Source organism: Clinocottus analis, unplaced genomic scaffold, assembly GCF_023055335.1.
Source record: "Clinocottus analis isolate CAN_PGR_092001 unplaced genomic scaffold, fCliAna1.0.p SCAF_6, whole genome shotgun sequence".
Taxonomy (NCBI): domain Eukaryota; kingdom Metazoa; phylum Chordata; class Actinopteri; order Perciformes; family Cottidae; genus Clinocottus; species Clinocottus analis.
In genome coordinates, this window is record NW_027176218.1 from 1,961,892 (window position 1) to 1,982,023 (window position 20,132).

At 45.5% G+C, this 20,132-nt stretch overlaps 1 protein-coding gene across 4 annotated transcripts in view; it reads right to left on the minus strand.

The window, feature by feature from the left end:
- Window positions 1–20,132, minus strand: part of cadps2 (Ca++-dependent secretion activator 2) — a 104,868-nt gene that overhangs the window by 40,710 nt on the left and 44,026 nt on the right. For all 4 annotated transcript variants that reach the window (XM_068602565.1, XM_068602564.1, XM_068602563.1 and 1 more), the window contains exons 10-13: window positions 19,928–20,036; window positions 19,529–19,729; window positions 13,133–13,269; window positions 7,969–8,156 (exon numbers count right to left, since the gene is read on the minus strand). In XM_068602565.1, coding sequence (XP_068458666.1) covers window positions 7,969–8,156; window positions 13,133–13,269; window positions 19,529–19,729; window positions 19,928–20,036 — 635 coding nt within the window. The remainder of the gene's footprint in view (window positions 1–7,968; window positions 8,157–13,132; window positions 13,270–19,528; window positions 19,730–19,927; window positions 20,037–20,132) is intronic.

Sequence of the window (20,132 nt, forward strand, 5' to 3'; positions counted from 1 at the left end):
GAGAGTCACAAGCTCGGAAGAACTTGAGTCTGCGGTCCGAGTTCTGACGGCCGACCACGAGCCCACGAGACCAGGAGACTACGAGACCAGGCGACTACGAGACCACGAGCCCAGGAGACTACGAGACCAGGGGACTACGAGACCAGGGGACTACGAGACCAGGGGACTACGAGACCAGGGGACCAGGAGACTACGAGGCCAGGAGACTACGAGACTACGAGACCAGGAGACCGGCGGACATCTTTGATGCTGAAGACGGTTTCAACTCGACGTCTAGATCTTAGCTTCTCTCGTCTTGCAGCAGCTAAGAGGGTCTCCGGCGCGCACATGTAAAACTGATGAAAACCTTTCTTCATACATAAGAACCCGTTTGTGACGAAGGCCTCTGTTGAGGGAAACAAAGGCCTTCCTGAAGCACGGACCCCGGACATCGGTTTCCGTGCGTTCGCTGTTGACCTTTCCTCGCCGAGGCGAGACCTCCTCACGGCGAACACCGAGAAGAGCCGCGCGCCGGACAAGAGGTCCGGGAACCCGCCGGCGAGTCCGAGAGCACGCGGAGGTGAACTGAGAAATAATGCGAAAAAAGAAAAAGAAAATCGAGCGGCTGCTTTTTTTTCTCTCTCTCTCTTTCTGCTCCGTTAACTTGCTTGTTTTCAAGCAAACTGAAGCGACGAAGCAGCCAAACTATCCACGCTGACCTCAAAGTCAACCAATCAAACGCAGCGCTGCTCGCGCTCCTCTTCCTCCTCCTCCTCTTCCTCCTTCACCACCACCACTCACACGGCCGGCAGGAGGAGAGTCCACAAAGAAGGGAAGAGAGAAAAAATGAAGAAAAAAAAAAAAAAGCTGAGCGCTTCATTAATGTTTGTAAAGCTTTTTCATTCCCTTCTTTTGCCTTCGTCTGAATAGGCACTCTGGCGGAAAAAAAGAAAAAAGGGTAAAAATGCAATCAGTACCCAGAGCGACCAGCCTTGACTTTCTGAGGCTTTTGTCTGAGCGGCTGAAAGAGAAAAGCAGCCTCTCCAAACGGCACTCGCATGTCGCTGGAGGGAAGGAGCGAGGAGGTTGTCTGTTAATGAGTTGTTGTCTTATTAAAAAAAGAAAAGAAAAAAAGCCTTCCGCTTGGTTCGGGCCCCACGAACCAAACGCACCTCGAGTACCAACACCGAGCTGCTCGCGGCGCGGCGCTGATGCTAACGTTAAAAAATAAATAAAAAAGACGCGAGGAGAAAGCAGTGGAGGGGAGTCAGGTGAGGAAGACGAGGAGGAGGAGGCGGGTCTGATTCACCTCCTGTTAATTATAAAACCATCACCAGCTACTTCACACGCAGCGATAAAGAGACGCTGATCATTACTATTAAACACATTAAACATTAAACAACACAGTTATGTATGTAATACAGATATATTTAAAATATATAGATGAATTATAATGTCATGAAAAACAAATTGAATGAAACTAAAATCGTAAAAATATATTCCATAATGAATAAATAAATTATATTCAATAAAAAGTAAGTACAAATATGTATAATTTTACTTGAAAAAAAAAATAAATATATATATATATATATATATATATATATATATATATATATATATATATATATATATATATATATACACACATACATATACATATATATATATATATATATATATATACATACATATATTTTTTAAAGTAAAATTAAATGAAAGAAAATATTTACCGCATTAAGTTAATTTAATAAAAAATATAGAAATGTCAAATTTAATTAAATAAAAAAACACCAAAATGTAGAACTAAATGAAAAACTGACATACAACAAACATGAGAATGATATTGTTATACAAAGTGAATAAAGGTAAAGTAGTGTTAAAATAAAGTAATGTGTCAAATCACATGATGTATAAACATGTATTATATTGAAGAATAAAAGTGCACATAATAACATAAAGTACAAATAAATACATGGATGAATAATTAAGCTGATGTCAAATTTAACGAAACAAAGAAAAACGTAAATCTTTTGGCTCGTTCAGTCTGTCACTGAGGAAGACGAGGAGGAGGAGGATGAGGAGGACAACAGGAAGTGGTCGTGCATTGTGTGAGAACATCAGCGCCTCTCTTCAGCTCCACTTCTCCTGCACTTGTCCTGAGAGGAGAGGCAGCTTTCTCTGCACAACGACACTTGTTAGCACAACTTCTAAACCCCTTGTTCCCCAAACCCTCCTCCTCCTCCTCCTCCTCCTCTTCCTCCTCTTGCTGCTCCTCCTCCCTCAGTACAAGCCCCTCTACTTCCCTCAACCCTATTTAACAGCACCGGTTCATCCTGAGGGAACATGAAGCAGAGTTGCTGGGAGGAGCGTGTGTGATCGCTCAAGAAAAGACAAGAAACGCTCGCTTTCATGTGGAAGCGGCCGGACGACGGTCTGAGCGCTCTGAGGGCCACATTAAGACCCGAGGACACCGAGACGGACATGGAGTCTATATATATATATCTATATATATCTATATATATATATCTATATATATATATCTATATATATCTATATATATATATCTATATATATATATCTATATATATATATATATATATATATATATATATATATATATATATATACACACACAAATAATAGAAATATTAAGTTTGATTCTTCATTGAACTGGATGCTGACGCGTTAAAACATGTCGTCGATGACATATTATCTTCTCAACATGAGAAATCACGCACGGCTCAGTTTAGAGATTTTAAATGTTTCCTGAATCCACCGAAAGTCATCCAGCATTAAATATATATATATATATATATATATATATATATATATATATATATATATATATATATATATATATATATATATATATATTATAATAATGTCAGGAAACAACTGGTGAAGTTTCATGGTGAAATATATTATTTGTTCTTTATTACCTGTAGTGTCTCTCCTTAAGTGAACAAAAAACTTCAACGAACTTAATAAAATCATGGAAAGCAATAAACGGCTTTCTTTAAGCTATAAGTAATTATATTGGTCCAATGTAATGGACTTTAGTCAGATCAACTTAATTTATTAGGTTAGTCAAACCTCATTAACTTGTGCCGGATTAAATACAATAATTTGAGTTGGTTCAACTTAATTGATTAAAGTTGATTTTTTACGAATGTATAATTAGTTCAGCCAACCTTATGAGGTTAAGTTGGACACAACCCTCGTAAATGTGCTTAACTAACTCGAGTAAATCAAGTTGACACTACTCAAGTACTTCAAGTCTGCTCAAAAATAACGTTTCCTTTATTAATCCCGTGTGGACGTTCTTCTCTGCACGTGACCCGTCCTCAGTGACGGAGAAGTGGGCTGCCCTGCGCTCAAGGACACTTTGACATGAACTACGGAGAGACCGGGGGTTTGAACCCTGTGGTCACGGCCGCGAGATAGTTAGCCATCTAACAGCTGGAGGCATTCATGCTCATCTCTCTGTTTGCATTTAGATGATAACGGACTCCATCCTGTATCTTCTTCCTCTTTGTGAGGACCGTTCCTTCGCCTTGATACTCGATTCTCTCCGTTCATCTCAACATGAAAGGATCGAACGAATGTTACGTTTTCTAACTTCATGCAAACCTTAAATGAAGTTCACATTAAATATGAATGAATATTGTTCAAAATGTTACACTGTAGTAAATGTAACAACCAATATCCTTTTTTTGTGTAACATGTCTGTAAATTACATTTAGCTGACGCTTTCATCCAAAAAAACGTATATATATATATATATATATATATATATATATATATATATATATATATATATATATATATATATATATATCTATATTCAACCATGAGTACAAACTCAGCAGAACAACAAGAATTAAGAAAGTACGATTTCTCAAAGTCAAATGAATAAAATTGACAGAAAAATAAATATTTGTTAAAAAATAGTTAAAAACAAGTTTTTTTTTAATTTATCATCATTGTGTCCAAGTATCTCGACCGACAATTGATGGACTGTTTAAAAAAGTTTATGATAAAACAAAATACATGATTCCACTCTAAATAATCTTTAATAAAAGACATTAAAGTCATTTATTTAAAAAACAAATTAAGAATTAAAAAAAAAAAAAAAAGATTTTTTTTTTTCACAACAAAAAGAAAAAGCGTTTGATGCACCAAAAAATATATATATATATATATATATATGTAGACTGTTTTCATGTATGTCCTGATAACTGACACCGCGTTGATTCATTTAAAAACACGCAGCTATTTCCATCAAGCAAACGTTTGGATTTTATTTTGCTGCTGCAGTGAAACATGAACCGAAGACGTTCCTCTGCGTTGGAAGCTGCGTCGTTAATCTCTGAGATCACCGAGAGCTTTTTCTACCGACACGTGGAACTCCCCTAAAAAAATAAATAAAAAAAAAAACCCTCAAACGCCGCTCACACCCTCCACTTCCCCCGAATCAAATCACGGCAAATGGGACGAGCAACGAGCTGGCGGGGAGCCAGACGGCAAAACGCAGCGAGTAACAAGAAAAAAAGAAGAAAAAAAAAACAACAAGCCACCCCCGGTGTGTGTTGGTGTGTGTGTCGGTGTGTGTGTGTGTGTGTTGTGTGCCTCGCCGTCACCGTGCCATTAAACCCAGTCAGATGTGCGCTCATGCTCGGGCTCACACGGCGGAGTGGGGCGCGATGCGACAGCTTGTCGGGGTTCAGACACATTGTTGCTGCTAAATGAAGCGAGCGCGTTGGAGGCCGAGTGGAGGGAGGAGGGGGGGAGAGAGGGGAGGGGAGGGGGGAGGAGGGTCTGTGTGTTTACAGTCGATGTGGCTCAAGTGTAAACGATAAGCACCGAAAAACCCCTCCAGGCCGCGAGGTTTTCCGATGTCAGCTGACAGCGGTGCTGCTGATGGAGAGGGAGAGGACGCCACTTGGACTTAAGAGGTGTGGAAGGGAGACGAGGCTGAGTGGCAGGTGCGTCTCACCTTCCTCCTGAAGGGGGTGGGGGACGGAGGGGAGGGGGTAAAAGCTCCCGTCGCATCCCGTGTCGGTGTGGCGTTGACGGCTCGGCGAGGAGGAGATCGGACGTGACAGGTGAGAGGGAGGCGAACCGACACCTCGCCCCCTCCTCCTCCTCCACCCGGCTCTTGGTAATGCTCCTTTAACCCTGATCAAACCGGTTCAAACGCACCCGTCTCATCGGGAAAAGTGCGAGAGACAAAGAGTCCCGGCTGCTTCTCGGCTGGTTGTTGCGTCGCGTCCCCGCGGCAGGACGCGACACCGCACGGTGAGCGCCGCCGGTCCCAGTGCACTCGGACGCTTGTGGAGTGCACTGACACCAGACAAACAAAGTGATATTTAAATTCACCGTCGTTTACTTCTCAGTGTCTTCTCAGCCGCCGTGAACTCAGCGGGCCGAGTGTGTTAAAGCTGCATTCTCTCTCCTGACCACCAGCAGGCGGCGACTCCTCTGGTTGTATAGAAGTCTATGCTTCATGTGTTAAAGTCAATGTCAGCACCACACTCTTCGCTCTTTAGGAAAATGAAGACAAGATGGAGTGCAGCGGACCAGTAAAACCAATAAAGACAGAAATACATTGGGTTCAGTTCTCCTATAAGCTGTTTAACTCTAAACACGATAAAGGAAGCAGCTCATTCACAAAACACACAAAGAGGAGCCTCCGAAGGTGTCGAAGCATGTCGAGCACAAGAGCCAAGTATTTAAGCGTTAAAGGACGCAGGCTGAGAATGACCAAATGGATAAAACAGAACTTAAGACACTTAGGGGTTTAAGAGTCGGGCAAAACTTTGACGCCGAGGCGTCGCCTGTCAGTCAGAACTGAGGGTTGAAGTGAGAAAAGAACAGTCGGCCTGCCGTAAGTATTCGTGACTCTCCCGTTGATCGGCTCTCTTTGTCCTCTCGCCACCCGACATACTTCTGTCTCCTCCAGCCGCCCTCCAGGGGAAACTTCAGTTCTGTAATTACGTTCTTTTAAAAAAAATATTTTTTTATCCGCCTGCCAGCCATCTCTTTTTCCTCTCTTCCCATCCACCCCCACTCAGGCAGCTCCAGGAGCCCTGAATGGGCTTCAATTATTCAGATTAGAGCTCCAACTGACAAAAAACCAATTCCAGTTAACCCCCCTCCCCCACCTCATTTTATAACTGGTGATTTGCTGGAGAAGCTAATCATTACTCTTTCTAATTGACTAAATTAGTCGACAAAGAGGGAACGCACAGATATCTGTAATTACCAGCCGGGGGAGTAAAGCCGGGGCTGCTGGGAGTGGAAGCAGAGCTGAACCGCTGGAGCCCCGTGGACGCCAACAAGTGGCTAAAAGACGCTAACAAGTGGTGAGAAAACGCCAACAAGTGGCTAAAAGATGCCAACAAGTGGCTAATAGACGCCAACATGTGACTAAAAGACTGGCTAAATGATGCTAACAAGTGGCTAAAAGACGCCAACATGTGGCTAAAAGATGCCAACATGTGACTAAAAGACGCCAACATGTGGCTAACAGACGCCAATAAGTAGCTAAAAGATGCCAACATGTGGCTAACAGACGCCAAAAAGTAGCTAAAAGATGCCAAATGTGGTTAAAAGACACCAACATGTGGCTAAAAGACGCCAACAAATTGCTAAAAGACACAAAATGTGGCTAAAAGACGCCAACATGTGGCTAAAAGACGCCAACATGTGGCTAAAAGACGCCAACATGTGGCTAACAGACGCCAATAAGTAGCTAAAAGATGCCAACATGTGGCTAACAGACGCCAAAAAGTAGCTAAAAGATGCCAAATGTGGTTAAAAGACACCAACATGTGGCTAAAAGACGCCAACAAATTGCTAAAAGACACAAAATGTGGCTAAAAGACGCCAACAAGTAGCTAAAAGATGCCAACATGTGGCTAAAAGACGCCAACATGTGGCTAACAGACGCCAATAAGTAGCTAAAAGATGCCAACATGTGGCTAACAGACGCCAAAAAGTAGCTAAAAGATGCCAAATGTGGTTAAAAGACACCAACATGTGGCTAAAAGACGCCAACAAATTGCTAAAAGACACAAAATGTGGCTAAAGATGCCAACATGTGGCTAACAGACGCCAATAAGTAGCTAAAAGATGCCAACATGTGGCTAACAGACGCCAAAAAGTAGCTAAAAGATGCCAAATGTGGTTAAAAGACACCAACATGTGGCTAAAAGACGCCAATAAGTTGCTAAAAGACACAAAATGTGGCTAAAGATGCCAACATGTGGCTAAAAGACGCCAACATGTGGCTAACAGACGCCATTAAGTAGCTAAAAGATGCCAAAATGTGGCTAACAGACGCCAAAAAGTAGCTAAAAGATGCCAAATGTGGTTAAAAGACACCAACATGTGGCTAAAAGACGCCAATAAGTTGCTAAAAGACACAAAATGTGGCTAAAGATGCCAACATGTGGCTAAAAGACGCCAACATGTGGCTAAAAGATGCCAATACTTGGCTAAAAGAAGCCAATAAGTGGTTAAAAGACGTCAACACTAGAATGACATCACCACATCCTAACTGTGACGTCGACACCGAGGGTCCAAGTTAGAGTGCAACACAACGGATTACCGGCTGTGAAAATAGAAGCGGTCCGTTTTGATCTTTTAACATTCGCAATATTATTATTTGTTGGACTTTTTGGTGACGCCAACACGCAGCACGAGGTCAACACTGAAGATGATCCAGGAGGTTTCGGGCTTTGAAGGATCTTGAAGGAAGTTAGCAAAGTAAAAGCCCTCTATTAAAATACGGCCAACACACGTTCAACACAATATTGTTGATTATTCTTCTAAATCTATTTTTGACATTAAATCCCAATTTTAGATGTACAATTTCTCTACAGTGAGTAGTAGTGTCCCTCACTGGCTTCCCACCCACATAAACAAACAGCTGGTAGCCACGCCCCCTTGGTAGCCACGCCCCCCAGCTGTGATTCTTCGTACCTGTTTCCGTGGACGTGGGAGGCGCAGAAGGCGTAGCTGTAGTGCAGCAGCGTGGGGTCCACCAGCGCGTTGTTCTCAGAGTAATCCATCAGGTCCCTCAGGTAGCTCAGGTGGCGGTGGCAGCCGCGGACGCCGTACCGGGCACAGTACTCATCCAGGACGAACACCTGACCGGGACTGAACCAGCCCTGAAAACAGACAATGCACAATATATATATATATATATATATATAGACTCGCGGGTCACCTTTTGACACCACAAAACACAAAAAAAAAGAAGAAGAAGATGATCCAGAGATGCGCATTAGCTCATTCATCCTGCACCAAATCAGCAAATTAGGCATGAAACCTACAACGCTAATTAAGATTCCTCATGGAGGAGCATTAACAAATTAGCACCTCCACCGAGCTGACACACACGTGCACACACACTCATGTGCACACACACAGCCATGACTTTCCGCCCGGCGACAGGCGACCCAGACGAGCGGCAAAAGAAACAGTTTCTTTCCCTTCGTCCGCCGCACTAAAGATACACGTTACATTCAAATGATATTCAACACGCATATTGTTTAAAGCGTAAGCTCATTAACAAAAAAAATAACTCTCTATTTTCCTGTTTCAAAATCTTCATATTTTTTATATACGTCTCTTCGTAAGGAAATTAGTTTCTTACGTTTTAACCGACTTAAAAGATCATTTGAGGAATTTAAATTATTTCCAGTATTTTATTTGGACTCTCAGACATGCTGCTTCCTGTCGGGGTTAACTGGACCTGGCACATTTCTACTCTGCAGGCCTTTTAGTGTCCACCACACACACACACAGACACACACACTCACACACACACACACAACCCTCCAGTTTGTTTGTCGCCTTCTCCAGTTTCTTTCTTCCTCTCCGTCTGTGAGCTCGAGCTATTAATATCACACCGCGGGGAGAGAGAAGCGACAAGATGTTCCTCTGTGACAAACAGATGGCGAACTCCAGTCTTGGCGCTGACCGCTCAATTAGCGGCTAACGAGCCGACTGCCTCGTTAGAGCTCCGTCAGCCGCGACGGCACGTCTCCGAGCCCGAGAGGAGCGGCGTGACCCGACGGAAAGAAAAAGAGAAAAAAAAAAGAAAAGTGAAAGCAGCGTGTGGCCTGACGGGAAGCTGACAAGGGGAGAAACATTTTTTGGGCCCAAATTTTTTGACGCCCCCCAAAGGTCAGATTTGTCACTTTGTCTTGCAGAGTTACAGGACGACATGTTCTGCTTTCAGGGGGGGACTCTAAGCACCCTGAACAGCACATGTTGAGCTCTTCTTCTCCATGACAGTCTGCAGGATTAAAGCGATTGTTATTTACGAAGGCTTTAAAAAAAAAAAAAAAGCTCAGGCGCTGCCCGGCTTCTTTTCCCGGATGCTTGAAAAAAAAGAAAAAAAAAAAGATCATTTTGCGGTTTGTTTTTTCCCCCCTCGAGATCAGCGGTTCATCTCCGTGTGAACGCTGCAGTTTCCTAATTAACACGAATGCAACTTGAACATTTAAGGGACTTGATGAGCGATTGTTATATAAAACTGTGAATCATAGATTGTTTTATTAAAAATAAAGAAGCCCAAAACTGAAGTATTTGGATGTATTGAACACCAAAAGTAATATACAAGTGAAATATATGGTTTAGTACATGAGGAAATTCAAATAGCCCCAAAGAGTCCAATGGGTCCAATGGGGCCATTGGGGCCTGGCCTGAATGTTCTCTGTTCTAAACCCTCTCTAACTTTGTTCTGCTTCACTTTATCAAAACCAACCTTCATATACTGAATGTTCACATGTTGTGTTTTGGTTTGTTACAGTTGGACTTTACAGCTGCATCACTTCAAACTAATAATCATCAAAGTGATTTTTTTTTATTGGCGGACTTGAAACCTTTTCATTTCTTTCTGTGTGTCATCTTCATTTCCTCTTAACCAGAAACATACAGACTGATATTTACACATCTCACAACATCTCACATGTGTTCCTTTTATTAGAACACCAACTTTATTCAAACAGCCCTAGTGGTTTGAGAGATACACCATTCTTAGTTTGGGGAGGACATTTTCAAGCAGAGGCCTAAAAATTAGTCTCATTTCGAGGTTCAACACTGAAGGGAACCCAAGTGGGTCAGGTTACACGTCACGGTGGTGCGGATTAAAAGAAACAAAATGGAGGAGAGGTAAACATGTTGTCCAGTTCACTGCTCATTCTCCATGATCCTCTTCCTTCTGCTTTACTAGCCAGAGGTTTCGGGTTGGCGGGGGGGGGGGGGGTCCTGGGACGAAGACAAGCTGCTGCTGATCGATCATCAGCTGACCATCAAGTTCGCTCCATCACACAGACGAAGAAATAAACATCTAGATTATTTATTTCGACTGGTTTGACATGTAAGTTTTAATGGAGGTAGAAATGTTTTGGAAAAGAATGAAGAAAAGAAACTGTTGAATGTACAAACATTCAACTATATTACCACGTCCACCGTGAGTCCATACATGAAGCATAGACTTCTATACAACCCAGAGGAGTCGCCCCCTGGTGGTCAGTCGAGAGAATGCAGCTTCAACACATGAAGCATAGACTTCTATACAACCAGAGGAGTTGCCCCCTGGTGGTCAGGAGAGAGAATGCAGCTTCAACACATGAAGCATATACTTCTATACAACCAGAGGAGTCACCCCCTGGTGGTCAGGAGAGAGAATGCAGCTTTAACACATGAAGTATAGACTTCTATACAACCAGAGGAGTCGCCCCCTGGTGGTCAGAAGAGAGAATGCAGCTTTAACACATGAAGCATATACTTCTATACAACCAGAGGAGTCGCCCCCTGGTGGTCAGGAGAGAGAATGCAGCTTCAACACATGAAGCATATACTTCTATACAACCAGAGGAGTCGCCCCCTGGTGGTCAGGAGAGAGAATGCAGCTTTAACACATGAAGCATAGACTTCTATACAACCAGAGGAGTCGCCCCCTGGTGGTCAGAAGAGAGAATGCAGCTTTAACACATGAAGCATATACTTCTATACAACCAGAGAGGTCGCCCCCTGGTGGTCAGGAGAGAGAATGCAGCTTTAGCACACCTACATGGAGCAAGTCACGTTAAAACCATTTGGGCTCCCTGGTCCACCAGCAGCGTCACTGGGAGGACTTAACCCTTCACTCGCCAGCAGGACTCTGGGCCTCCGGCTGCAAACCAAATTTCTGTCTAATTACTGTTGTTGTTGTTGGGTTCAACTCTCGGTGAATAAAATATGACCCCGTCCATGACATGAATCCAAGCCACTTCTCAACAGATGTCCCCCACGCCGAGGCGGCGGCCTCTTCTCAGAGCGTTTTCGGTGAAAAGGGGGCTCAGGCTGGAAACACAAAGCCCTCGAGTTTTCACAAAAGGCCGAGCGGAGAGGAGCTGGAGGGGCGGCGTGAATGGATCCGTCTAATTGCAGAGCTGGGAGAGAAAAAACACAGAGTCCTGGGGAGGCAGGTAGAGAAATGAAAGAAGGCACAGATGTCACTCCGGTGAACGTCCCCTCGTTCCGCCGCTTTAAGAAAGAAAGGAAAAGGAGACGCGAACACGACGCGACACGTCAGGGTGAGCTGACCCGTTTGTCTCCACAGATGTACACAAAAAAAACACATCTTTTACTCTTTGATTTGAAATAAAAGTCTCTGATTTTAACGAAACATATTCGTCCTCCGGGCCAGCAGGTGGCGATGGAGGCGCCTCAACGACAACCGAGCGGGAAACAAAGAGTTAACGTCTGAAACCAGACAAAGTCACCAAGAACGGAGTGAAAGTGAGTCGGTTGTAGGCAAGGTTCTACGTGTGCAATGACGGTTCTCCGAGTCTGATGACGGGTCTACGTTTGCATTGATGGTTCTGCATGTTTAATGATGGTTCTGTGTGTTTAATGATGGTTCTATTTGTTTAATAATGGTTCTACAAGTCTGATGATGGGTTTACATGTTAAATGATGGTTCTACGTGTTTAATGATGGTTCTACGTGTTTAATGATGGTTCTACGTGTTTAATGATGGTTCTACAAGTCTGATGACGGTTCTACAAGTTTAATGACGGTTCTATGTGTCTGTGTCTGAATGTTTTATTTATTTTTGTAATTTTAAATAGTTTAAATAGTTTTGTTTATTTGTTTATTTGTTGTTTTTATGTTCAGCACTTTGAGACAGTCAGTAAGAAATGTTATATGTATATAAACGTATATGATTAAAGGTTATTATTATTATTATTATTATCATCATCACAAGCGTAATAATAATAATAATCAATATGCTTTGGATCAACGTAAAGTAAAAGTAATAAAGCAAATGTGAACCAGATCTGATGTTCGTGCTTAGTTGTTGCACAATACAAACACACACACACACACACACACACACACACACACCCTCCTCCCCCAGCAGTCTGAGGGTCATGTTCCTATTTGTAAAGTATTGATTAGAGCGTTTATCCTCTCAATCAGTGTGAGAGAAACCCCGAGGCTGAACACTCACAGGGGGAGGGGAAGTGTTGCTGGGGGAGAGGGTGTGTGTGTGTGTGTGTGTGTGTGTGTGTGTGTGTGTGTGTGTGTGTGTGTGTGTGTGTGTGTGTGTGTGATCTGACCACACAGACTCAGCGTGAGTCAAGTGGTTCGTTTTACGACAACTAAATTATAACTTCTGCTCTCAAGTGTCGTGATGACGAAGAGAAGCAAAGAAGACAACAACACTGAAGAGGATTATTAATATTAATATTATTAATACTAGTAATAATATTAATACTATTAATATTAATAGTATTAATACTATTAATATTAACAATATTACTAGTATTAATACTATAAATATACATTTTTACAGAATTCATACACATTCTGACCAATGCACTGGATTTAACAAATGTCTGTGTGTATGTTTGTTTATCTGTGTGTGTGTGTCTGTCTGTGTGTGTGTTTGTATGTGTGTGTCTGTCTGTGTTTGATTGTGTCTTTGTGTGTGTGCGGCATAAAGAGTTTGGCGTCTTGGTTCCTTCACGAGTTAGAGGTTAGAGTGTTTGCGTGCATGTGTGTGTGTGTACATACGTGTGTGTGTGTGTGTGTGTGTGTGTGTGTGTGTGTGTGTGTGTGTGTGTGTGTGTGTGTGTGTGCGTACCAGGCAGGAGAAGGAGTCGCTCATGCGGTGCTGCAGCGTTCTCTTCTGCAGGATGGAGAACATGGCGGCGTGGTCGAAGCGGCTCGGAGCGGCGGAGATCAGAGCCTCCACGCCGCGACGCTGAGACGGGTCCAGACCTGGAGAGACACACGGGACGGGTCAGAACCACCAGACCTCCCGAGTCTGAAGAGAGACGCTTTAGGGGGCGGGGCTACAAGGTGATTGACAGGTCGGCTCCAGAGACGTCCCCCCCCCCTCCCAGTCTAGACGCGCTCACTTCCTGTTCACCGGTTGCAACGAGAACCCGAACAAGATGGCCGAGTTGTGTTGTGCGATTTTTCTCCGCCGTCGGCTGAAGGCGAGACGCGTTCACGCCTCCCTTTGAGCTCGCCGTGTAAACACGACCACATTGGCAGTTAATGGTTCCCACCTCGGTTGGCTCGCTCTCTGCTGACACCAGACGCTCGCCAACGTGGACGACGCGCGAGGAGAAACACTGGTGAGTGACAGACCGGGGGAGGGGGAGGGGCTTCACGACAGGCCGAGGGAGGGGGAGGAGCCTCGCGACAGACCCCGTTAAGGCTGAAACCGTCACCATATTGATCGTGAGTCCACGGGACAGAAATATACGTTTGTGTTACAGGAGGAAGTCAGTTGGAGCCCAGAGCTTCAATTTAAATGTCCGTGCATCAAAGTGACTTTCTCACTTCCTGTCTGAGCTCCAATCAATCGATCAATTATTCATGAAGCACCTTTTAAACAAATCAAACGAGATTCACCGTGATCGACGAGACGGAACTTGGGAGAAAATTGCAGACTAATGTTCACCAAATTAAGTAAAGAGCATAAATCAATCGTGGTAAAACGGTTAAATAAAAAGTTCCATAGAACTCCATTAAACCTCTGCGTGAAGAGTTCAGACCAAATATGGGTTCATCCGCCACTGAAAATAGTCCCCATTAAATAATAATACACTTTATTTACGGCGTTCCCTTTGTGTTTTACATTAAAAGTGAAGAAAACTACATTTGCAAAAATAACTGCGCATAAAATCTACAATTAGTTTTCTTCACTTTCAATGTAGAGCACAAAGTGTAAAGTGTCCTATTACACACTTTTCTTTTCTCTGCATTAGATTTACTGTGAATAAGATCCAGCGAGTTCGGAAGCAGGCGGACATTTTAAGTCCCAGCATGCAACATTCAGACAATCTCTTGGCATAAAATAGGTCATTTTTCCATTTTTTACCCGAACGACACAGTTTTTTGACTGAATCTCCTTCCTAACAGACCAAAGCTTTGTTTTATTGTGATTTTTGTTGCAGATTCTGATTCTTTAGGTCCTAATCTTTCCCAAAAGGCGTCTTATTGACGCTCCAGGAGCCATTTTTGGGGAATCTGGCTCATATCATGCTGGATGTTCGTAGTTACCATCAAAATATCTTTTAAAAGGGATTTTTTTGCAGATATACGTGTTTTTCCCAAGACTTTGCTGAACAAATACATGCAATAAACACAAGTACATACGACGACTCAAACACGAGGGAAAAGCAGGTCTGGAGCCCAGATGGGTTTCACTCTTTAACGGGTTTAAATCCTCGCACGTTGAACGTTCGAGGTCCTTCTGGGTTTCCTCCTCGCCGAAAGCGCCCGGAGCGGCAGACGATAACGAGGCTTCGGGGTCAACGACGGAAAAGAATCGACAGAAGAAGAAGAAGTAGAAGAAGAAGGGGAGGAATAAAAGAAGCAGAAGAGGCGCAGAGCAAAATCCCGAGTTCATTTCCAGTCCTTTCAGGCCTTCCTGTTAATGGCCCCGCCAAAAGAAAAGCCTAACACTCTCCATTCTGCCTTTATCTTGAGGGTGGGGGGGTGTGGGTACATTTCGGGATGGGAAGTTTCTGAGCGTGACACATGGCCCCACAAAAGACCGCGGCTCGCTGAAGAAAGCCCGGCGCCGTTTCCACGCCTGCGACGCCCGCGGCGGCCGAGACGCCGACGTTAGCGCTTCTTCTTTCTTCTTTCCTCGCTTTTATTATTTCTTTTTTTTTCTTTCTTTTTTTTTATTGACGCTGCCATTTTTTTTTGTTTTTGTGCGGACGCGAGGAGAGACGCCCGCGAGCGAGGGACACTCTCAAGACGTTTGTTTTGTCTCGCCCTCGCCCCTCCGGCCCCGCCTCCACATTGTCTTTGTCCCAAAGAGACAAATAAAAAAAAAGACGGCAAAAAAAAAGTGAAATCTCCACAATCAACTTCCTCGTTGACGCCCCGCCCTCCTCCCCACGCCCCCCCGGCGTCTTTTCTTCTTGACTCGTCCCCACTTTCCCGGCCCGCCGCCCCGCGGCCCGCTTTCCCCTCCGTCTCATTCCGATGTAGGTCACTTTCACGTTCGTTAACCTACAGAAACGCGGGATTTCGCCCTTAATGTAATTTGGGAGAAAAGGGCGGCGAGAGACGGAGGCGACTCTAAAGAAAACGAGACAAAGAGATATAGATTAGTGCTGATAATAAGAAGTGTGGGGGAGGGGGGGGGAGTATTGATTGGGGGACAGACAGCAGAGGAGAGATGTTGATCCGTGTCAAGTACAACTTTCAGCTATTATCTGCGGAGGGGGAGTGTGTGTGTGTGTGTGTGTGTGTGTGTGTGTGTGGGGGGGGGTGTCACCGCTCCTGGCACACAGATGGCTGCACGTTTTCCTCACTTTGTGTTTTTCAAACTGTTTCTCATCAGTGTTCTTGAAGGCGACTCCGAAGGGGGCCGACGCGGGGAAACAGCGGACGCCGCCGCCGCCGCCGCCAGCAATGAAAAGGACAACGGAGGGAAGTAAAGAGCGCAGAACGCAGCTGAGGGACGGAGACTAAAATGTTGCAGCCGGTTTCAACGAGTCGACCAGTTAGCAACTCATTTACATACAGGAAACAACAGCGACACCTGAGGTTGAACCAGGGAGCGACATCCGGTCCCGACTAAAGAAGCCAACGTGTGTTAAAGCCCTCTGGTTGTATAGAAGTCTCTGCTTCATGTGTTAAAGCTGCATTCTCTCTCCTGACCACCAGGGAGCGACTCCTCTGGTTGTATAGAAGTCAACAACTTCACTTCCTGTCCACTGGTTGCGCAAACATCGCCAAATTCTTGACATCGAAACGTCCACAAACCAACAAGGTTACGTCCCCCCTTCTCATGTAAAGGCTACGGACTTGTGGAGTTGCATTGTGGGTAGTGTGGGCGCCACATGTTGAAATAATGAATTTGTTTTGAGTGTCTATTGAGTCTGTCGGGTTTTAGGAGCCTAATTGTGCCGCGCAAAAATTGTTGAATGGTGGTTTTCATCCGTCTTTGTCTCCGTGACATATTTATAAGGTGAGGGGGTTTGAGTGACAGTTGAGAGGTAGGTGTGTGAGTGTGTGTGAGTGTGTGTGTGTGTGTGTGTGTGTGTGTGTGTGTTGGGAGGGTGGGGGTGGTTTGTTCTGCGCTTAATCTCTCCATATCCATCAACAGTCACATCCATGTGACATCCCGCTGTGAGAAGTGCCGGTCGGCCGCTGATGGCAGGTTATTGACGTGGACGAGGACGAAGAGGAGGAGGAAGAGGAGGAGGAGGAAGAGGGTAAGGAGAGCGTTTCGGTTTCAGGTGCGCCCGGCCGAGAGATGTGACTTGATCTGCCTGTCGGAGCGTAGCGGCGAGGATGATGTCGGGGCGACGAGCGGAGACGAAGATCCAGACCGACAAGCCCATCAGCCTCCGTCTGGCTCGCTAACAGGACGCTGGTTGGGTTGTGGGAGAGAGAGAGTGTGTGTGTGTGTGTGTGTGTGTGTGTGTGGGGGGGGGGAGGGGGGGGGCACGCGAACGCATCCGCAGATGTTCCTGCCGCGTCCGAGAGGGCGACGCTGAAGACTGAGGAGGTTAAGACGAGCCGACAGGCTGGACGTCTCTCTCCGGGTCGGCGTCCTCGCCGTGGAGCCGACCAGCTGCTTCCTCGGCAACGCGAGGGAGACGACCGGGGGACCGAGACCCGGCGGTCCGAAGGCCGGCCCGCTCGCTCCAGGGGAACCACGAGTGATGTCGCGACAGGAAGTGACGTCGCGACAGGAAGTGACGTCGCCGGGAGTTTCTCGAGTAAACTCGCACGCAGCGCTTTTTTTTGGGTGTTGTTTTGAAAATCACATCACAAAAACCCGGTTCCTCTTCCTCCTCCTCTCCTTCCGCCTTCCTCTTCCTCCAACTGAGCGTCTTTTTCTCCTTCCTCTTCACCTTCTTCTTCTTCTTTACATTCTTCTTCTCCTCCTTCACCTTCACCTTCTTCTCCTCCTTCACCACCTTCTTCTTCTCCTCTTTCACCTTCTTCTTCTTCTCCTCCTCCTTCACCTTCTTCTTCTTCTCCTCCTCCTTCACCTTCTTCTTCTTCTCCTCCTCCTTCACCTTCTTCTCCTCCTCCTTCACCTTCTTCTCCTCCTCCTCCTTCACCTTCTTCTCCTCCTCCTTCACCTTCTTCTCCTCCTCCTTCACCTTCTTCTCCTCCTCCTTCACCTTCTTCTCCTCCTCCTTCACCTTCTTCTTCTTCTCCTCCTCCTTCACCTTCTTCTTCTCCTCCTCCTCCTTCACCTTCTTCTTCTCCTCCCCCTCCTTCACCTTCTTCTCCTCCTCCTCCTTCACCTTCTTCTCCTCCTCCTCCTCCTTCACCTTCTTCTCCTCCTCCTCCTCCTCCTTCACCTTCTTCTCCTCCTCCTCCTCCTCCTCCTTCACCTTCTTCTCCTCCTCCTTCACCTTCTTCTCCTTCTTCTCCTCCTCCTCCTCCTCTTTTTTCTCCTCCTCCTCTTTTTTCTCCTCCTCCTCCTCCTTCTCCTCCTCCTCCTTCACCTTCCTCTTCCCCACCTTCCTCTTCCCCTTCTTTACAGTCGTCTTCTTTTCCTTCTTCCTCTTCCTCCTCTTCCCCTTCCTCTTCAGCACCTTCTTCCCCACCTTCCTCTTCCCCTTCTTCACATTCTTCTTCTTTCCCTTTCCTCCTCTTCCCCTTCCCGTTCCTCTTCCTCTTCTTCTTCTTCAGGAACTTCTTCACTTTCTTCCTCTTCACCTTCTTCACAGTCTTCTTCACCTTCCTCTTTTTTCCTCTTCCTCTCCTTCTTTACAGTCTTCCTCTTCCTCAAAGCACATGAGCTGCTTGTTCACCGTGACGGAGGCAGAGAGTAAACGGCTCCATCGTTACGCGCCGTGCCGGGGGATCGAATCCCGCCGCCGAAAAACCTTCATGTGACGAACAAAAGAGACGAACGTCTCCGCCGGCCGCTCGGTTATTAACCTTCAAAACGCTGCTAGCAACACGAGAGGAGCATGACTTTATTAATGTCGCATAACGCTGTGTGTGTGTGTGTGTGTGTGTGTGTGTGTGTGCACATACAGTTATTTAAACTCTACACCTGCTGCGTGAGAGCAGGCGAAGATTCAGGTTCACCGAAACAAACATTATTGAAGCCAAAACACACACACACACACACACACACACACACACACACACACACACACACACACACACACACACACACTTAAGAGCTATTTCAGGGACATTTTCTATTTCCTCCCGCCAGCAGCGTGTCAGCACCTCTCACCATTAACGCTTCAATCTCGTCCATTAAACACCGGCGAAGAAATTGCAACCGCCGTAATCAGCTCACACACACACACACAGACACACACACACAGACACACACACACAGACACACACACACAGACACACACACACACACACACACACACACACAGACAGACAGACAGACAGACAGACACATTTGAGAGAACGAGAGATGAGAGAAGAAAGAGAAAATCGAGGAAATGCAGAGTGAAAAAATAACAGCATGAAATGAAAAGAAACTGAAGGAATGAAGAGAGGAAGTGAAGAACGGAGGAATGAAAGAAGAGAACGAGTCCTACTGATGGAGGACTCTGGTTTAAGACCTCCTGATGGAGGACTCTAGTTTAAGACCTTCTGATGGAGGACTCTGGTTTAAGACCTCCTGATGGAGGACTCTAGTTGAAGACCTTCTGATGGAGGACTCTGGTTTAAGACCTTCTGATGGAGGACTCTAGTTTAAGACCTTCTGATGGAGGACTCTGGTTTAAGACCTCCAGATGGAGGACTCTAGTTTAAGACCTCCTGATGTAGGGCTCTAGTTGAAGACCTTCTGATGGAGGACTCTGGTTTAAGACCTTCTGATGGAGGACTCTAGTTTAAGGCCTCCTGATGGAGGACTCTAGTTTAAGACCTCCTGATGGAGGACTCTAGTTTAAGACCTCCTGATGGAGGACTCTAGTTTAAGACCTCCTGATGGAGGACTCTAGTTTAAGACCTCCTGATGGAGGACTCTAGTTTAAGGCCTACTGATGGAGGACTTAGTTAGACCTACTGATGGGGGACGCTGGTCTCTGGAGTCCTCCCTTGCAGTTGGAGGTCTTGCTGGTCGCCGGAGGGACCGGCTTGTAGGACTGGCCGGTGGCCCGGTACAGAGCCTGGACCCACAGCATGCGGTCCTGATCCTCCTCACACGAAAACACCACCAGGTCTCCCTCCTTCACCGCGTTGAAGAACACACGGCCACCCTGCAGGCCTGGGGGGGAGGAAGAGGAGGAAGAGGAAGATTTTTACATTTGGTTGAGCCAAACCATGTTTTTATGACTATAGAAGCAGGTTTGTTGCTTTTATTTATTAAGTTTGTTGAAACCAAAAGTCAACATTTAAACAGGTGTGTGTGTGTGTGTGTGTGTGTGTGTGTGTGTGTGTGTGTGTGTGTGTGTGTGTGTTCTACCTAGCTGCGGGTCACAGTAGTCCACCGTGTAGCCCTCCAGCTGCATGAGCTCCTGAGGCTCCGCCTTCTTCTCTCTGTAGCTGCACATGGCGAAGGTGTACTGACTCACCTGCAACACACACACACACACACACACACACACACACACACACACACACACAGTTATCACCAAGTCATTCTCATATTTTAAGGCTCTCGTCGTGAC